General features: G+C 32.9%; 1 protein-coding gene across 4 annotated transcripts in view; it reads right to left on the reverse strand.

Annotated features, from left to right (window-relative positions):
• side-IV (sidestep IV) overlaps nucleotides 1-20,212 on the reverse strand; it is a 573,009-nt gene that overhangs the window by 83,533 nt on the left and 469,264 nt on the right. For all 4 annotated transcript variants that reach the window (XM_076404299.1, XM_076404300.1, XM_076404298.1 and 1 more), the window contains one exon: nucleotides 2,463-2,607. In XM_076404299.1, coding sequence (XP_076260414.1) covers nucleotides 2,463-2,607 — 145 coding nt within the window. The remainder of the gene's footprint in view (nucleotides 1-2,462; nucleotides 2,608-20,212) is intronic.

The raw sequence follows: 20,212 nt of genomic DNA on the forward strand, positions 1-20,212 counted from the left end.
AGCGACCTTCAGCTATCTTTTTCTTCAAATATAAGTAAAACTGCTAAACTACTCAGTTTAATTAAATTTTATTACAAGGTATGTTGTATCTCTTAATGCACTAAGAATAAATTACTAATAAAAGAACCAGTTCTCTCTTCATCCTTGGAGAAATATTCACTTTTCGAATTGATTACTCACAGCTGACCATTTCAGCTAGACTTTCTTGAGAATTAATGAAACACTTTTACTTTGCACTATTTACTTTATTTGCACTAATTAGAATTTAAGTGAACCAAGGTGATCTTTAATATGGTCTTTCTGGACTTCTCGATAATGACTTATAATTGTGAAAAATTAGAAGACCTCGCTTGTGTTGATTTAAGATACCCACATGTGTGCTTATTTTCTGTAACTCTCACTTTGAAATCATACTGTATCTACTCATCACTTCTTCTATTAACTAATGGCTAATTAATTATAAATGTTTTTCGATATCCCAAATAAGCCAGAGGCCAGCTAGCGGTAACAAAATGTGATCACTGTCCGGTAATCTATAAAAGCGGTATTTTGGGGAATAACTATTTCAAATTTGCAAACATAATTACAAATGTTACTCATTTCTCGCCCTATATGCTCCACTACTATACTCTATGTTCGCGTTTGGTTCTCTATACGAGTACAACATTTTTCACTGTTATTCAGTTTTTCCAATTCAGTTTTATTTCTCTGAAATTGTCGTAGGAGGCCGTCGAATTTCGAAAAAACTCCATTGCCAACTTGCATTACGTCAAATTATAAAGTTAAAGCATCGCGTGGAATTTTAGCAACGCCGGCGAAAAGCGCGAAAGAGAGATATGGACCTTATAAAGAAGTTTCCTAACAATATAAGGAACTCGGCGGAACTTTTCCCACTATACGTCTGGCAAACTGCGGAAGTTTTTATGCTTTTCGATTTTATTTTTGAAAAATATACGGGCCATAAGTCATAACAAATTGGGAGAATGATTACGACGCGTAAATGGATAAACCTGATTCTTCTCCTTTTAATATCCGGCTCATGTTTTATTTAGTAGCCTCGGTTATTTTATTATGCATAATATGAAAATATAAACTGACGTATTTCGCGTTAATTAAAGCTGAAATTGAGTTAATTGCAATCACCGGCATAAACTCCGAAACTTCGGTCGTTCCTTCGGAGAACAATTGCTTAGGGTCGCTTATTTTTGATAACGTCAATTTCGAATCGTTACATTAAGTCTTTATAAAGACTTTGCTTAAGATTTCCATTTTTATTTAACAACTATGAACTTAATTTGAGTAATTTACAATATACATATTTACAATATAATTATTTTTAGTATTGCCACAGTATTATCATTTTAAGTACTGCATAAGCATCAATAACAATAAATAATAATATTATTCCATATAACAACAATGCTAAGTTTTTGAGAATGAATCTTGACGGAAACAACTGGAGTTAGAATATAGGGAAATTTATTTGTTAATCGGAAGAAAATCAGAGTTATCATTACATAATAAATTGCTATTATTTAAGCAAGTACTGAAACCTATATAGGCATTAGGAATTTATGTTCTGTGAAAACTAACATAAGTTTAATGTAAGTTTTCCAGCACAATGTCCTGAGAAGTATTTTAAATCTTCAAATACTGACTGTAACCCAGAAAATCAAGAGAATATTAAGGAGACATGAGGACAGAGTACATTCTTTTGTCAATATCGAAATAATATAACTCTTGGATAACACCTGAATAGGACACAGACACACTTTCTTTCAATCGTCATTACAGCACGTTTCTATATATACAATTTTATCACCTGGGTTGTCAATAACGTTTCTAAGTAGTAAGAGATTCTGTATGTATTTTATAATGGTGCTAGAATGCCTATATTCTAACAGCTTTTCACGTTTAACGTTTTCACCAGGATATTATAAGCTTCGAACAACATTATCAAGGCCAATACAATGATACATGATGGGAGACTATATTTGGGGATTATTAAGAGATAATACCCATGGACATAAAAGAAAAAGTGAAAGCGTGCATTTTAAAATTATTTTCTACTTCTTTGTAAGTTATTTTGATAGTAAAACTTGATAAAAATAATTAAAATATTCATTTAAATGGTTTCACTTTCAATTAAAAATTAACGCCACAGATTTTGAAAAGCGTTTTCCCAAATAAAAAAGCAAACTTTTTCATGCCATATATTTTTTTTCGTCTAATTACTGCTTAAAGAATTAGAATATAATGTCACAGTCAAGTTTTCTGTTCACCCGTGTAATTATTTGATTAAATAATAATAGTGAAAAGAAATGGACGTAAGAATATTATTAGTATAAAAGACCAATAGTTTCTTCTAGATTCGACATTATTAGAAAAGACCAAATTTAGTAGAATGTGCTTATAAACTCATCCGATTAGATCGAAATGCGTGTGTTCGGTCTTAAACTTACAATGGACGTTCAATCTCCACTTGTCTTCCAGAGCACTATCGGGAATTGAAGGGTTTTCGGCGCGACAGGTTAGATACTTGCCGTCGTCATCAATCACAGGTACAAAATTCAGGATGTTGAGGCTTTGGTTATTCTGCTCGGCGAACTGAAACAAACACATTATAAAAATTAGGATATAAAAGGCAGCACTTGCAGATGATACAAATATTGCAGCTAACAACGGGTCAATATTGAAAACAATCAGTTTATTCCCTTTCAACGATTATTACCCATTTGTTATTAATTAAATCAAGAAAGCCTCATCTAAAATACATTTCTTCTCTTCTCTCGAAACCCTCTAAATGGTCGGACTGATTTCGATGGCATTTTTTGTTTGTGTTTATATGGATTTGGGAATGGTTTAGATTCAAAACTGAATCGGGTAGGTAGCGCTGCGATAGCGTTTCAGGATTTTGTTAAATTTTTTAATCAATTTTTCAATCATAAATAATATTGAAAATAAAATAAAAATAAAATTGTGTCTAATTGTCGGTTTGCTTTTAGTAGTAGTGATTTTGATGTCAATGTCAAAGAACGCTCTGGAGGATCAAGAAATTGATGAAAACTTCATTGTATTGCGAGTTGCTAAAACATATGAAAATATTATGTTTGCCAACGTCAAATGAACAAAAATGAACAACGAACAACAATTAACTACAGGTTTTTGTAAATTGTTTGGTAAAAATTCTTTTATAAAAACAATGCTGTAAAACGAGTAAAACGAAACCTTTTAAGTAAAACATAATGAGATTATATGCAACCAGCTATTACAGTATATCATTCTAAATATTTTAATACTCATATTCAGTTATAAATATATCATTGTACTAATAATATAATATTGTCAATAAAGATTTAATGTTTTATAACAACTGCCCTGCAATATTCCTGGACGTCTCACAGCTTTCTGAAGATACAGTTTAACAGCTCCAAATCCAATATAGATCTATGCCAATATAAATCTATGGGGTGCAAATATGGGGTTGCAGTGAAACATCAAACGAACTAGTAATCCAACGCGCCCAAAATAAAGTTGTACAATTGACTACCAATATTCATCGCTACGCAACCAACGAAGCGCTGCATGATGACCTCAAAATTGAAAGGATATACGAAGTGAATCAAGAGTTCGCCTTAAATATGAAATAAAGTTGCTAAATCACAGTAATGTGGAAGCAGTACAGCTGCTGGACAACACGCGGGTAATCAGAAGATTGAAGCGAATCAGACCACACAAACTTGTATAGTATATAAGTATAATTCTTAACTGTAGCTTAAGTGGATTAGTTTTATTTTAATTTGGGAAATATATACTATATTATATCGCTACTTGTCTTCCTTTTTTATTAATACAAGTACAACAGAACAGTAGTAATAAATTAATTTAGAAATTAAGGTTGTACTAAGCATACCTAATGTAAGATGTAATTAATTTAAAAAAAAGTACGTGATATTCAATAGATATTTGTCCCATAATAATAATAAATTACAAAAAGTGGTCCGTTCTTCTTCGTAATTATTTTATAAAAGTTTTAAGGACCAGAACCATTGTCGGTCGGTGAGGGGAGAGGAGGAACAAAATTTTAATGAGGTGATTCTTTTTAAACGCTCGGCTGGCCGGCCGATCAAGAAGCGCCCCGTGCCCATTAAATATTTCAACAGTTTTCCGGGGGAGCACATATTAAACTTTTCCAGCGGCTCTTTTTCCGGAACGATTCGACCTTTCGTGCCTTATTTTTATTCAATCGACCTTTTCCGAAAACGGCCTAGATCGTCATTTTTATTTCGGGCGGAGACTTTCGAATTCCCGGCCGGATATCCGATCTTTTTCTTGGATTTGAGGTACCGGATCGGTCAACATCGGACCGTGTACCGCGCGGGAACGGAAAATAAGAGAATCCTCGGGAAAATACGTCGAGTTCGATAACGTTTTTCGGGCCCGGGCATTATAATTTCCATGAATAATAAATAGGCGACAAATTTCTTTTATCAAGGCGTATGTTTTTTAAATATTTTTAGATGGTGTTTATATGTAAAACTATTTTTGCTAGGTCAGTCTCCAGTTAGAAGATTAAGTCAGCATTTTTTTGTAGGAGTATTGGAAACCTAATATTATTAAATATGATTTTCTTCGGAACATTTTGTAAATTGAGAATCTTTTGAATAAAAATAACTTATGCTAAATTATTTTGCGTGTATTTTTTATAACTTTTGACGTGACTTATCAAGATAGCAGTATACTAATGAAATTAAGTGGGCATATTAGCACTGTAAAAGCGGGTTTAATAAATTCAATCATGTCCAAATCTCTCTTTGCTATTAATTCTGTGAACGTCTTCCAAAATAGGTTCTTTTGCCACCAAACTTCGCCGATATGTGCGATGTGATAACATGAGATTATCATGTGACATACCGTCAGATTGAAACTGAAGCATTAGCAAACATTTTTCATGATGAATCGGTGATAAAAAAATAATTTATCATGCATTATACCGCATACTATATGTAGATGTAATATAATATGTACATAGCCGCATACAAAACAAGAATAGGTTGTATGGATCTTCCAAGATTAAGTAAACTTAACAACAACTGTTTGCAGAAGAAGCAAATCGAAGCTAATTATTGTCTGTTACTTTGGCATTATGACTTCAGAAAAAAAATCGCATCGTTTTGATTGATAATAAGGATAATAAATAATATATCTCATAATTGCTGTCCAATGACTTTTCATAACTGGACATTTTTCAATTTTGAAGGAGCTATAAATTATAGTATCGGAAAAAAGTATTTATACAGAATATTTTGAAAAACAAAAGATTTAATTTTCATCGTGAATATTTTTGGGCAAGAAATATAAATATAATTAAGAACATAACATCGATTAACAGCATAATGGATTATTAGGTTTATTATTTTAATAATTTGTAGTATTCATTATATTAATTATCATTATGAATAAATAAAAGCAAGTTCACTGTTAATAATTTAGAACAAGTAAAAATCTAGCTTTATACAAGAGAACAATTAGTTGGATCGATTACTGGTTGTTAGTTTAAGACATGAAGCTTATTTTCATCTTGTGATCTTAAATAGTTAATCTCATTTGAATCATTTGATTTACAACTTTATTAGATTTTATAGTTATAATGAAAGCCTAACGTTTTACTCATGTATTAATGGTATAATTTTTATCAAATCCATCAAAAATATATAGTAAGTATTTAATTAAAAATTAAATCCGTCCTGATGGAGATTTAAATTAGATAGTGCTCCTTGATTTTCGAAGATCAAATCAAACCTAATCATTAATTGAGATGGATTTTCACTGATAAAGAAGTTCAACATCATCCGGAACACTCAGCAGACACTGAATCGGTTATTGATTAAAAACACAATAACTTTTGTGAAGGTACACGAAAACAATTTAACAGATTTTCTAAATGAAGAACAATTGCTCTCAGGCTTCAGTTACCGAAGCAATAGATTGAACTCATAAACCCATACATCTTAGCTGGGATGTTTAGAGTTAAACGAGAAGAAGCTTACTCAAAAGAACAAATAAAAGCAAGTGTACCGCAAGGTAGTGTTTTGGATCCTATTTTTTTTTACTCTATAGAATTGACATAAATAGAAAATGTCACTATATATACATGTGCTGATGACTTTGCAATACTTGCTATTGGAGATAATACTGAAGAAGCAACCCAAAAACTACATACAACAGGCCAGTTGTAATATAAATTAGTGGACCCAGGAATGGAGAATAAAAGTCGACAAAAGTAAATCAGTGTATATTGAAATCAACTACAACTAAACTATTCTAATATATACATTGATGTCTATCAATCTATATGAATAATACTATTATACATAGGAAGGAGCACATTAAAAAGGAAAGACAAGACTGAACTAGGACGCAAATCGCCAGACAACCAAACCGTGTGGTATTGTGTAGAGAACTGTACTAATTAGCTGAAAAACTGAAAAGGGTTACTAATTTTGATTTTATTTCGTTAGAGACTAAGTAGGGGCCAATGGGCTTTCCTAGATTATTACCAAGTTTTAAGTCAATATTAAGACAAATTGAAATCTAGTCGACAACAACTATTAGTAATATATTAATAATTAAAAAAAATCTAATATAACATATCTCAATTAATTATGAAAAGATAATAAAACCGGATCGATGCAGGTTTGTGTACAGACCCGAGCAACATTGACGAATGACATAACGCGCGATCGATATTATCATTTCATTCGTGCATGCAAGTCGGACATTTTTCTAAATAACCGGGTTAATGCGTATGTAAATAGCCCTTAAAAATGATTTATCCAGGATAGAGTTGGAACGTAATTGATGAGTACTAGGCTCTCTTATAAAATTCTCCGAATATAGGTTAGGAACGTTCGAAAACGGAACGTTTCCTTATAATGTAATCGGACAGATTATCGTTGCTGTTAAGAAATAAAATAATCGTTAGCCAACGGTGGAAATATATGGGACATTCTCGTGTTAAATGCGATGTCATCAAGGACGGAATGGCATGTCATAGCGAAGAAAGAAATTATTAGTACGACTACATAAATCAAAGGCTCGGTTGAAACTTTATAATTATTATTTCCGTGAATCATAAACATATTGTCTTACCTGAATTTTTTCATACCCTTAATAGTTCAATAAAATGCAAAATGAGCAATTTTTGTAAAAAAAGATTAAAGAGCCTTTTAGATTTAGATTTTGTTACGTAATATTTATTTTTTATTGTGCTGAATACGAAAATTACTTCCTTTTTGTCATAGTGCGGTACAGGTTGTGTCATAGGTTTTCTGTAAATTTCAGTAATTATGTGAATATTTGTGTAATATTCTTGAAAAATACTATTCATACTATTCACTATCACACACTAAAACCTTTTCTTTTTCCCAGTGAGGCTCCTCTTTGTATATTTTCGCTTGTGGGAAGGATCTGGAAGGGCCCTCTGAACTGTCCATCCGTACTAGTCTGTTATACTATTGAGATCCATTATTTTCGTTACTAAAATCGTTCACCTTACTATTCACTCACCTTTTGTCAAGTTTTCGGAATGTAGACTAGGTGGAAATGACGAAAATGTTCTCTCAGAAACATTAGACAACCTAAAGCTTCAAACGCTTTTAAGGGGCATTTCATCACCTCCCACCCTAATTCCGATATTGTATTGAAAGCGGTATGAGTGATACAGTGATACGCGCGGTATGATGGCGCGCCTTATCCTGGAGAAGAATCGCACTTCGTGCTGGAATGCTCCTCCGTTTTTGGGAGGGAACAATACGGAGGCGGTTGGTTGAAGAGAAAGTAACGGTGACTAAAAAACTTCACCTAATCGACAGCATGCAAAAGAAACAACTCCAGTGGGTATATATACATATATATATATGATATATATATATATATATATATATATATATATATATATATATATATATATATATATCACTACATAGTATAGAACAAACTCGCCTTTTCTGTCCCTATATCCCTATGTGCGCTTAAATCTTTAAAACTACGCAACGGATTTTGATGCGGTTTTTTTCAATAGATAGAGTGATTCAAGAGGAAGGTTTATATGTATAATACATGCATAATATACTAAGGCAACATTGCTAATTTTAGAGGTTTCTAACGTGATGTCGTAAATTAACCTATTTTTTAGGCTTATTTAGCAATTAGCAAAAACGCTGCCTAACCCTACGAGTTAGATAAAATTAATGTACTACAGTATTGTACACCATAAAAAGGTCTACAAAAAAGTCCGCGATGGTATATGTTTATCTTTTAGGGATAACCCACATTAACCATTTTTATTGTTTACTTTTTACGTGAGAAAATGGCTTATTTACGAAGCTATTTTAAGCAATACGGCATTAATCCTTATCGAATTAAGTACCTTAAATACAGTGTGCAATTAATATAGATCAATATGGTTCCTTACAGCATGTAAATTAAACAAATATTTTCGGAGATATTACAAATTTAAAATTTGCGTTTAAAAATGTGTAATGTAATAAAAATTGTATGAATTTAGATATTCCAAAGATAGCAGGAAATCTTCATAGTAAGTATAGGGGAAGAGGAATTGTTTTACTCCAAATTTAATGCGTGCAGGCCAAGGGCAGTAATGAATGAACCAAAAATACTGGATCGATTTTAATCATGTTTTCATTGAGTGACATAGGCATATATATTTTATGCCCGTGCAAAGTCGGAGCGGGCCGCTATGTTTTTATATACAACGTTCATATTTTTTCTGTAGTGTATTTAATTTAGTATCAGCATTGCACCCGTGCGAAGCCGGGGCGGGTCGCTAGTATATATATATAGAAACTTCGTTATTGCTGCAGGTCCCCGTTGCTGATAACAATATTTGTATGTATAATTCGGCGTCGTGTCACAAAGCCAGAAGTGTTACTGCATATTTGGCGAAAAAAAACTGTTTTGCCTGTTTTAAGGAATTCACCAGACGTAGAAAACAGAACTCATCAAACGGGTGATTCAGAAAGAAGTGATTACCAACCAGCAGCAGTTAATTGAAACTGTCATCAGAGAATAACATCACGATTCCAATTTCCAGGTTTCCAAGTTTTTATTAATATTGAAATTAATCTTTGTTATATTATTAAAAATAACGATTGATGGGACGCTTGTAATAAATACCGTAAAATGTTTTGAGTAAGATTGGCGATAAGCCGGTATAGCAAAATAAATAGATGTGGCTTTAAAAGCTTTGGCTGAAAAATGGGGGCTTTTGTATTAAATTTTTCATCGGACCGGGCAGGCTTAAAGTGCAGTCGATTTATAGCGGATTAATAAAAATAAATTGATATTTCATGAAACGGAACTTGTCCGGGGCGCATCAGTATTAAACTTTACATCGTTGCTATGTTTCAATAGAGAATATCGATATGATACAAAACAAAATCGTAGTCGTTAATAATGCTTACGGCGAAATCTGATATAATTGGACTGATCTATAAAGATCCATTTTAGTCATTCGCTAGTTATTCAAAATGTGAACAATGCAATGTTCATCAGACCCTGATGCATTGGCGTCATTTTGTAGCTGACACATATTATTTATATGGCATAATATTCCAGAAAGATATAATACTATTTACGGTACTCATCCGACAAAATAGACAGTACCTGTCACATCGTATTGTATTTTTAATTTTTTTGTGTGGTGGACAACTTTAAAATATATTTGTAACAAAAAGTCTTAGTTTCAGCTTTATTTATTTTACTTATAAGACTTAACAAATATAAAGGAGCAGGGTCATATTAGGTTGGAGAAAGGTAATTTATACAATATATGTTGCGAAATAAAATTAGTGAAACTAATATAGCGAAGTTGAAGTATATCGAATTTTATATCTTGCAAAAACGACTTCAAAATACACACAAATATTATTACAGATGTTGAACACGTGCGAGGTATTACCAGCAACAACGACCAGTAAACGATAACTAAGATCTGGCAATCCCGAGACGTTCATCTCGGATACCATTGAAAGACTTTGGATCATTCAATCACCGACCGTCGTTCGATTCAGACGTGCCGCCATCGACTGCCCAAACGTTTTCAATTCCCCGAGCATCACTGTTTTATATTGTCCTACCTCCATTCACCGAGCCACCATACTGTAGGTCAATTGAAAAATCCCCGGCCTACCGTAGTAATTTTTTTTTTGAAAAATTAGGTTTTTTTATTGGACATAATTCGCTTCAAGGGTGATACACTGACTATAGCGACCCTCCAACTTTTCGATGCCAATTTTGTAGTACGATTTGTCCTTTGCTTCAAAATAGGCCTCATTCGACGAAAATTTATTCCCAGCGGACATTCTTTTGAGATCTGAGAACAGGAAGTAGTCTAGGGGCCATATCTGGAGAATACCGTGGATGAGGAAGCAATTCGAAGCCCAATTTTCGTTTTCACTGACTTGTGATACGGTGCATTCTCTTGGTGAACCACTCTCTTTTTCTTCAAATGCGGCTGTTTTTCGGCGATTTCGTCCTTCAATCGGTTTCAGTAACGCTATATAATAGTTGCTGTTGATGGTCCTGCTATTCAAGGTGGTCAATGAAAATTATTACATGCGCATCCCAAAATACAGACGTTATAATCTTGCCAACCAACTGTTGTGTTTTCCCACGCTTTGGAGCGGGTTCATCGTGTGCACTCCACTCGGATGACTATCAATTGGACATCGGAGTGGAATGATGGAGCCATGTTTCATCCATCGTCATATATAGATGCAAAGACTCGGGTTTATTACGATTAATCATCTTTAAACACTGCTTCGAATCATTAACTCGTCGTTGTTTTTGGTCAAAAGTGAGCTCGCGCGGCACCCGTTTTACACAGAGCTTTCTCATACTCAACTTTTCGTGAATAATATGGTGTACACGTTCAGTTGATATTTTTAGAGTGTCTGCTAATTCATTCAATTTAAATTTACGGTCATTCAAAATCATTTTGTGGTCTTTTTTAATGTTGTTGGTAACAACCTCTTTTGGGCGTCCACTGCGTTCACCGTACTCGGTGCTCATTCGCCACGTCTAAACTTAGCATACGAATCCTTGAGGGTTGATTTTCCTGGGCAGTGTCTAGAAACTCGGCATCAAGCCAAGTTTTTGCTTCAAATGTATTTTTCGCTTCAAGAAGCAATATTTTATCAACACGCGAAATGCCTTTTTATCCATTATTTTGTGAATAATAACAAATGTTGCTTCACTCAAAATGCTATAATTCACACACTAATGATCCGACAGCAGTCAAATTTATACATGCATCTCTTAATGGCTAGGGCTACCTAAAAACATATGGAACATATAAACATATGTAATTCTAGTAATGTGTCAGCCCGGGGACTTTGCAATTGACCTGTTAATATACACATTTAATATAACCCCTCATCTATTCCGGAGACAAAGTTGATCGTCGTCCTGAGTATCGGTCGTATTTTGCTTTTTTAGATTCTAAAAGGGAGAATGCTGCGCGGAATCTTAAAAAATGTTATGTGTCCACGAGAATAAGTGCTTAAGTGAACGCCAGTGTCCGAATTGATTTATTTATTTCCGTTCCGAAGATGTTTATAAAGTTTTAAATATAATATATAATTGTAACTAACTTGTAATTATAAAGATTTTAATAATTACAAGCCATGAAAAATACGGTAGTGTATGCGTAAATCGAGTATTTATTTGGAAAATTTTATAGCCTATCTTGAGGCATGTAATGGGTATAGGATATTTCGATCCTTTGATACATTTAAAAAGAATCAGTTCATTAAAACTTTTGTTTTTGTCCTCTATAACAACTTAACAGTCCTTAAAACTTTTGTATAATATAACAATGTTTAAAATGGTTATTTTTCTGTTGCTGATTTGTTATTTCATAAAAAAGTTTGCAGATTTGTATTTTTCAATATACATCTGTAAAGCAAGTTGTCGTTTAGATAGAGTAAGCTATATATAAGAGAAAATTATGATATCTATATAGTAGATGGAATTGTAATTGTAAATATAATATAATTATAAGGTGCTAATTTTTGTGTGTGTATTTTTTTTGTATTTTACAGTTTTGAAATGATCGGATTATGCATATTGATAACTTTCTTCCACAAATAAATTGAATGAATATTAATCTCCGGAATATACTAGCCTTGGCTGAATACTGAATAGAGATATTGGTCAGAATATTCAGCTAGATAAAGGGAAGAAATAGGATAGGATATCCAGTTCACATGACTGTTCTGAGAGAAAATATCACGGAAATTTTGAGATATATAAACATCAAAACAACTTAATAAATACAAGGGATTGATCTTATCAACTGTAACGGTGACACCATTGAGTAGGAACGAAAAAGCATATTCCTAATAAGTTAATTATAAAGCTCTAAAAGTTAATTAAATGTCATCCTCTTTATCAGGATAATAAAGTAAAATTTCCCGATAATGTGTTATAATCGGTATAAATTCATTTCAATGATACAAAGTCTATATAAAGACATTTTCTATGCGCTGAAAACTTTTTTTTTTCACACTGAAAAGTGAAGCCTATCAGTCAGGCTTCAGCATGAAGTTGGTTTCACGAAAGTATGTTTGCCGCAATATTATCAGATTTAAGTCATTCCCATTTAGATCATTCCCATGATGGTACAAAGATTATTATTTGTGCTACTTTGTCCTTAATAATATCAGAGGGATGGGACAATCTATAAAGTTGCAGGAATATTTGTACGCGACTTAACTCTATCTACAGTCTATCCAATAAAACATCTATCCAAATTTATAATATCAGAACTTCGCTATGTTGCTTTATTAAATTGAACTATAACTTTAACTACTTTAACAGGGTCGATCAGTACCAACATAAATTGAATTTAATAAACTGATTTGGCTGCAAATTTCGACGCATCAGACAGGACTCTGTCTGAGCTAAACAGAGCTAGAGTAAAATGAGGAGGAATAATCCGTCTCGAGTTTAAAATGAATTTTCTTTTTTTAAATACTAAATTGCAAGAATTTTTCTGGGTTTTTAGCACTTTAGATTCTAAGAAGAAGAGTTAATTTCTATAAATCAGCCAAGAAAGTGTTAGTGCTGAATTAAACCACTAATTCAGTATGATGAACAAACTGTATCGCAGGGCTTGCGAGACATTTTCATGATGGTTACATTTGTTGATTCTTGCCGTTGGAGACAATAACGAAGAATCTACACGAAAGTTACAACAGGCAAGTGGCAATATAAATAATTGGATGCAAACATTGAAAATAAAAATTAACTAAAGTAAATATGTATATGTATAGTTCATGTATAGTAATCACAAATTTCATTGACCGGCCATTATATATGATAACTTAAGTATATTATATATTAACACTCGTAAACTGGGGTTACTTTGCTCTACATTAAGGAAAATTAAAAGAAAATGCCATAGAAGAACTTGAAGGAAAATTAATAGAATTCCAGAATTGTAGTAGGTGAAGGCAAGTTTGAAAATTGAATAGAAAAAAATATTGAAAAAATTCCCTTTTATTTTTTATTAAAAAGTGACACAAACCTTACCAATTCGAAGGATAACTGTGGTCCATAAAATTCAAAGATGTGTAACTGTAACAATGTGTAATGATGTAACAACTGTGTGTAACACATCCTCTGCGATGTTTTCCTTTCTTAATGATGTTTCCGAAGTCCCTTCTCGCGCCGGTAAAACTCCGCCCTCGTCTCACGCTCATCCCCCCACCCCCTCTCACTAAATTACTAAATTGTAAGAATTTTTCTGGGTTTTTAGCACTTTAGATTCTACGAAGAAGAGTTAATTTCTATAAATTAGCGAAGAAAGTGTTAGTACTGAATTAAACTACTAATTCAGTATGATGAACACACCGTATTGCAGGGCTTTCGTGACATTTTCATGATGGTTATATTTGTTGATTCTTGCCGTTGAGGACAATAACGAAGAATCCGCACGAAAGTGACAACAGGCAAGTGGCAATATAAATAATTGGATGCAAACATTTAAAATAAAAATTAACTAAATTAAATATGTATATGTATAGTTCATGTAGAATCAGACCGCACAAGCATCAATATAGTTATCACAAATTTCATTGACCTGCCATTATATATGATAACTTAAGTATATTATATATTAACACCCGTAAACTGGGGTTACTTTGCTCCTCATTAGGGAAAATTAAAAGAAAATGCCATAGAAGAACTTTAAGGAAAATTAATAGAATTCCAGAATTGTAGTAGGTGAAGGCAAGTTTGAAAACTGAATAGAAAAAAATATTGAAAAAATTCCCTTTTAGTTTTTATTAAAAAGTGACACAAACTTTACCAATTCGAAGGATAACTGTGGTCCATAAAATTCAAAGATGTGTAACTGTAACAATGTGTAATGATGTAACAACTGTGTGTAACACATCCTCTGCGATGTTTTCCTTTCTTAATGATGTTTCCGAAGTCCCTTCTCGCGCCGGTAAAACTCCGCCCTCGTCTCACGCTCATCCCCCCACCCCCTCTCACTAAATTACTAAATTGTAAGAATTTTTCTGGGTTTTTAGCACTTTAGATTCTACGAAGAAGAGTTAATTTCTATAAATTAGCGAAGAAAGTGTTAGTACTGAATTAAACTACTAATTCAGTATGATGAACACACCGTATTGCAGGGCTTTCGTGACATTTTCATGATGGTTATATTTGTTGATTCTTGCCGTTGAGGACAATAACGAAGAATCCGCACGAAAGTGACAACAGGCAAGTGGCAATATAAATAATTGGATGCAAACATTTAAAATAAAAATTAACTAAATTAAATATGTATATGTATAGTTCATGTAGAATCAGACCGCACAAGCATCAATATAGTTATCACAAATTTCATTGACCTGCCATTATATATGATAACTTAAGTATATTATATATTAACACCCGTAAACTGGGGTTACTTTGCTCCTCATTAGGGAAAATTAAAAGAAAATGCCATAGAAGAACTTTAAGGAAAATTAATAGAATTCCAGAATTGTAGTAGGTGAAGGCAAGTTTGAAAACTGAATAGAAAAAAATATTGAAAAAATTCCCTTTTAGTTTTTATTAAAAAGTGACACAAACTTTACCAATTCGAAGGATAACTGTGGTCCATAAAATTCAAAGATGTGTAACTGTAACAATGTGTAATGATGTAACAACTGTGTGTAACACATCCTCTGCGATGTTTTCCTTTCTTAATGATGTTTCCGAAGTCCCTTCTCGCGCCGGTAAAACTCCGCCCTCGTCTCACGCTCATCCCCCCACCCCCTCTCACTAAATTACTAAATTGTAAGAATTTTTCTGGGTTTTTAGCACTTTAGATTCTACGAAGAAGAGTTAATTTCTATAAATTAGCGAAGAAAGTGTTAGTACTGAATTAAACTACTAATTCAGTATGATGAACACACCGTATTGCAGGGCTTTCGTGACATTTTCATGATGGTTATATTTGTTGATTCTTGCCGTTGAGGACAATAACGAAGAATCCGCACGAAAGTGACAACAGGCAAGTGGCAATATAAATAATTGGATGCAAACATTTAAAATAAAAATTAACTAAATTAAATATGTATATGTATAGTTCATGTAGAATCAGACCGCACAAGCATCAATATAGTTATCACAAATTTCATTGACCTGCCATTATATATGATAACTTAAGTATATTATATATTAACACCCGTAAACTGGGGTTACTTTGCTCCTCATTAGGGAAAATTAAAAGAAAATGCCATAGAAGAACTTTAAGGAAAATTAATAGAATTCCAGAATTGTAGTAGGTGAAGGCAAGTTTGAAAACTGAATAGAAAAAAATATTGAAAAAATTCCCTTTTAGTTTTTATTAAAAAGTGACACAAACTTTACCAATTCGAAGGATAACTGTGGTCCATAAAATTCAAAGATGTGTAACTGTAACAATGTGTAATGATGTAACAACTGTGTGTAACACATCCTCTGCGATGTTTTCCTTTCTTAATGATGTTTCCGAAGTCCCTTCTCGCGCCGGTAAAACTCCGCCCTCGTCTCACGCTCATCCCCCCACCCCCTCTCACTAAATTACTAAATTGTAAGAATTTTTCTGGGTTTTTAGCACTTTAGATTCTACGAAGAAGAGTTAATTTCTATAAATTAGCGAAGAAAGTGTTAGTACTGAATTAAACTACTAATTCAGTATGATGAACACACCGTATTGCAGGGCTTTCGTGACATTTTCATGATGGTTATATTTGTTGATTCTTGCCGTTGAGGACAATAACGAAGAATCCGCACGAAAGTGACAACAGGCAAGTGGCAATATAAATAATTGGATGCAAACATTTAAAATAAAAATTAACTAAATTAAATATGTATATGTATAGTTCATGTAGAATCAGACCGCACAAGCATCAATATAGTTATCACAAATTTCATTGACCTGCCATTATATATGATAACTTAAGTATATTATATATTAACACCCGTAAACTGGGGTTACTTTGCTCCTCATTAGGGAAAATTAAAAGAAAATGCCATAGAAGAACTTTAAGGAAAATTAATAGAATTCCAGAATTGTAGTAGGTGAAGGCAAGTTTGAAAACTGAATAGAAAAAAATATTGAAAAAATTCCCTTTTATTTTTTATTAAAAAGTGACACAAACTTTACCAATTCGAAGGATAACTGTGGTCCATAAAATTCAAAGATGTGTAACTGTAACAATGTGTAATGATGTAACAACTGTGTGTAACACATTCTTTGCGATGTTTTCCTTTCTTAATGATGTTTCCGAAGTCCCTTCTCGCGCTGGCAAAACTCCGCCCTCGCCTCACGCTCATCCCCCCACCCCCTCGCACTAAATTACTAAATTGTAAGAATTTTTCTGGGTTTTTAGCACTTTAGATTCTACGAAGAAGAGTTAATTTCTATAAATTAGCGAAGAAAGTGTTAGTACTGAATTAAACTACTAATTCAGTATGATGAACACACCGTATTGCAGGGCTTTCGTGACATTTTCATGATGGTTATATTTGTTGATTCTTGCGTTGAGGACAATAAAGAAGAATCCACACGAAAGTGACAACAGGCAAGTGGCAATATAAATAATTGGATGCAAACACTGAAAATAAGAATTAACTAAAGTAAATATGTATATGTATAGTTCATGTATAGTTATCACAAATTTCATTGATCTGCTATTATATATGATAACTTAAGTATATTATATATTAACATTCGTAAACAGGGGTTACTTTGCTCCACATTAGGGAAACTTAAAAGAAAATGCCATAGAAGAACTTGAAGGAAAATTAATAGAATTTCAGAATTGTAGTAGGTGAAGGCAAGTTTGAAAACTGAATAGAAAAAAATATTGAAAAAATTCCCTTTTATTTTTTATTAAAAAGTGACACAAACCTTACCAATTCGAAGGATAACTGTGGTCCATAAAATTCAAAGAGGTGTAACTTGCGCTGTATAATTCTTTGGAGCAAGGCAACTACATAGATAATATTATATCACTTGGATTTATTATATAGATAATGAATATTTTTCAAAATGAAACAAAACGAAACAACCGCAATGGAGCGATCGTGCGATGTGATCGAAGCGAAACACTAATGAACACATCGGACGGGAGAATCGGGCAATGGACTCGTAGAAAGAGACGTGCTAATTACGTTAGAATCCACCCCGAAACCGAACACATCCTTTACGATGTTTTCCTTTCTTAACGCGCCCCAACTTCCGATGTTTCCGAAGTCGCTTCTCGCGCCGGCAAAACCCCGTCTCCGCCTCGCGTCCCTCCCCTCAGCCCCCTCGATCCGGCGAAACCGACCGTGTCCCGTTCGTTAGCGGCATCATTAATAATTCCTTTGAAGGCGTTCGTTTCGTTTACAATGGAACTGCATCTTGTAAAATAAGTGTAGCACCGAAGAAACAATGGTCTTGCTCGTGTTGCCTTCAGATAACGTAATTTCAGTTTTCCCTCAGTTACAGATCCGGTTCGAAATACGTTTGCTTTCAGCTCGGAATGGCATCATTGTCGTGTTGAGTTAGACGCGAAAATATTCGTATCAAATGCATCGTTTAAATAACCTGCATCTAGAGAATGGTTCGTGCGAGTTCGGTTTACTTACGTTTTAGTTATCTATGAGCTCTATTTCACGAAAGAGATTATTTAAAATAGTTATTGCTGTGTTACATTAAATGCATATTATAATAAGTAGAGCTAATAAGTTTGATATATCCTTTAGAAGAGCTATTATCATTATTAAGTGTTAATATTTTTTAATTTTTTTGACAAAATTTAATATCAAGATCGCAAAAATTACGTTATTTGTCTTTAAACATTCACATCTTCAGCTTATCGCAGTTGCTAATTACTTAAATACAAATACTAAGTTGCAAGATTTTTATGTGGGCCTTTTACACTTTGATACCAGTATTCATATGTCGAGATCAGTGGAGCATGGTTGTCATTTACACAGCATTAGATACCCTTCAACCGCCTTGTTCTTCAAACAGAAATAATAAAATAAAACATCCCGTCAATGCCATCTCGTCGGTAGAATTTCAGAAAATTCGACGCACAGAAAAAATATTCACGTAAATTTTAACGTTATTTGTCTCTGAACATTTACATCTCCAGCTTATAGCAGTTGTTAATTACTTAAATAGAAATACTAAGTTGCAAGAACTTTCGTGGGCCTCTGACATTGTAGATAGTAAGGCAGTTTCAGGCGGGATTAAGTTTCAGAAATCAACCAAGAAAGGACTGCATAGAATCACTAATTCGTTATGATACTATAAACTAATTTTCCCTGATATAGATGTAGAAATTTCTAGCATTCCTCTTGTTATAGTTCGCACTGCATTGCAGTGCTTGCGTAATATTTTCATGTACAGCTACTTTTGTTGAAGATACTTTTATTCTTCCTGTCTGAAACAATAGCGAAGAAACCACACGTAAATGATAACAAGAACGTGATAGTATAAATAATGGAACCCAAGCCTTGAAAATAAAAACTAACGAAAGTAAATCTGTACGTGTATAGTTCATGTATAATCAGACAGCATTAGCATCATATAGCAATCCTAAATTACATTGACCAGCCTTTATATACGATAAATAATTCAATAAAATTAATTTAACATCAGGTACAATTATCAGTTAAAACTATTTATAAGTAGTTATTGTTAATTTATTTTATTTTATTCAAAGCCATAATTCAGAGCATGGGTAAGAATTTAAGTATTTGCCATTTGCTACTACAGGAGATGAAAGTGACATCGACTTCTGAAGTAATAAATCAAACCTGCCAAGTTGAAGAGTTTTTGCTTTTGGAAGGAAGATTCATCAAAATGCTTGGAAAAATACACAGAATAAGATCATAGAAAATGATCTGAAAAATAGGAGACTAACATTGAGCCCAGAACAGTTTTGACTGATGTCCAACTGCGCCAACTGTGAAGTGATGACGATAATTGTTTTAGATCAAAACATATTTTCATGGAAAATAATTTTTGTCTGACTTTTTTTCACGTTTTATAGACTATTGCTCATCATAAGATCCTTTTATATAAGATGGGAAGAGTTATTGCTGTAGGGCTTTTACAGCACAAAAAGTAAATTTCTGTGATGGGGTTTTAATAAATATCTGATGAGATGTAGTATTAATCAAAGTATGTATTCTGTTTAATCATCATGTTATCTTCGAGCAATAGGAGATAGCATAGAGCAATTTCCAAAAGTAGACTAGATTTTACACTTTAATAAGTAGTAGGAATATTCGGCTTTACAATACCTGTTATTTTAACTAGTTCGTAAAATTAATAACTTTATAGTGCTGGAAAAGTAATGCAAGATTGATCTGTATATAATTACGAGCTCCGTTTTAGAACATGGATAAACGGTATTCTAATTAAGAAACGTGAAAAATATTTTTTTTCTTAATAATTTAAAAGTTTAAGCCTTCAAGAATATACCCTTAAGAAAAAAACCTTTATTAAAAAAACGTTTTTATTAAAATTTAAAGTACTTTTTAGAAATATAGCTATTTCACTTATGAAACTTCTTTGGAAATGATTGATCTGATTTTTCAAGTTCTACCGAATCGATATATTTAAAACGTGGTGTGAACTTATTCTCTA

Source organism: Rhynchophorus ferrugineus, unplaced genomic scaffold, assembly GCF_030347505.1.
Source record: "Rhynchophorus ferrugineus isolate W39M unplaced genomic scaffold, kcgeb_rfMv2 rfM4, whole genome shotgun sequence".
NCBI lineage: Eukaryota > Metazoa > Arthropoda > Insecta > Coleoptera > Curculionidae > Rhynchophorus > Rhynchophorus ferrugineus.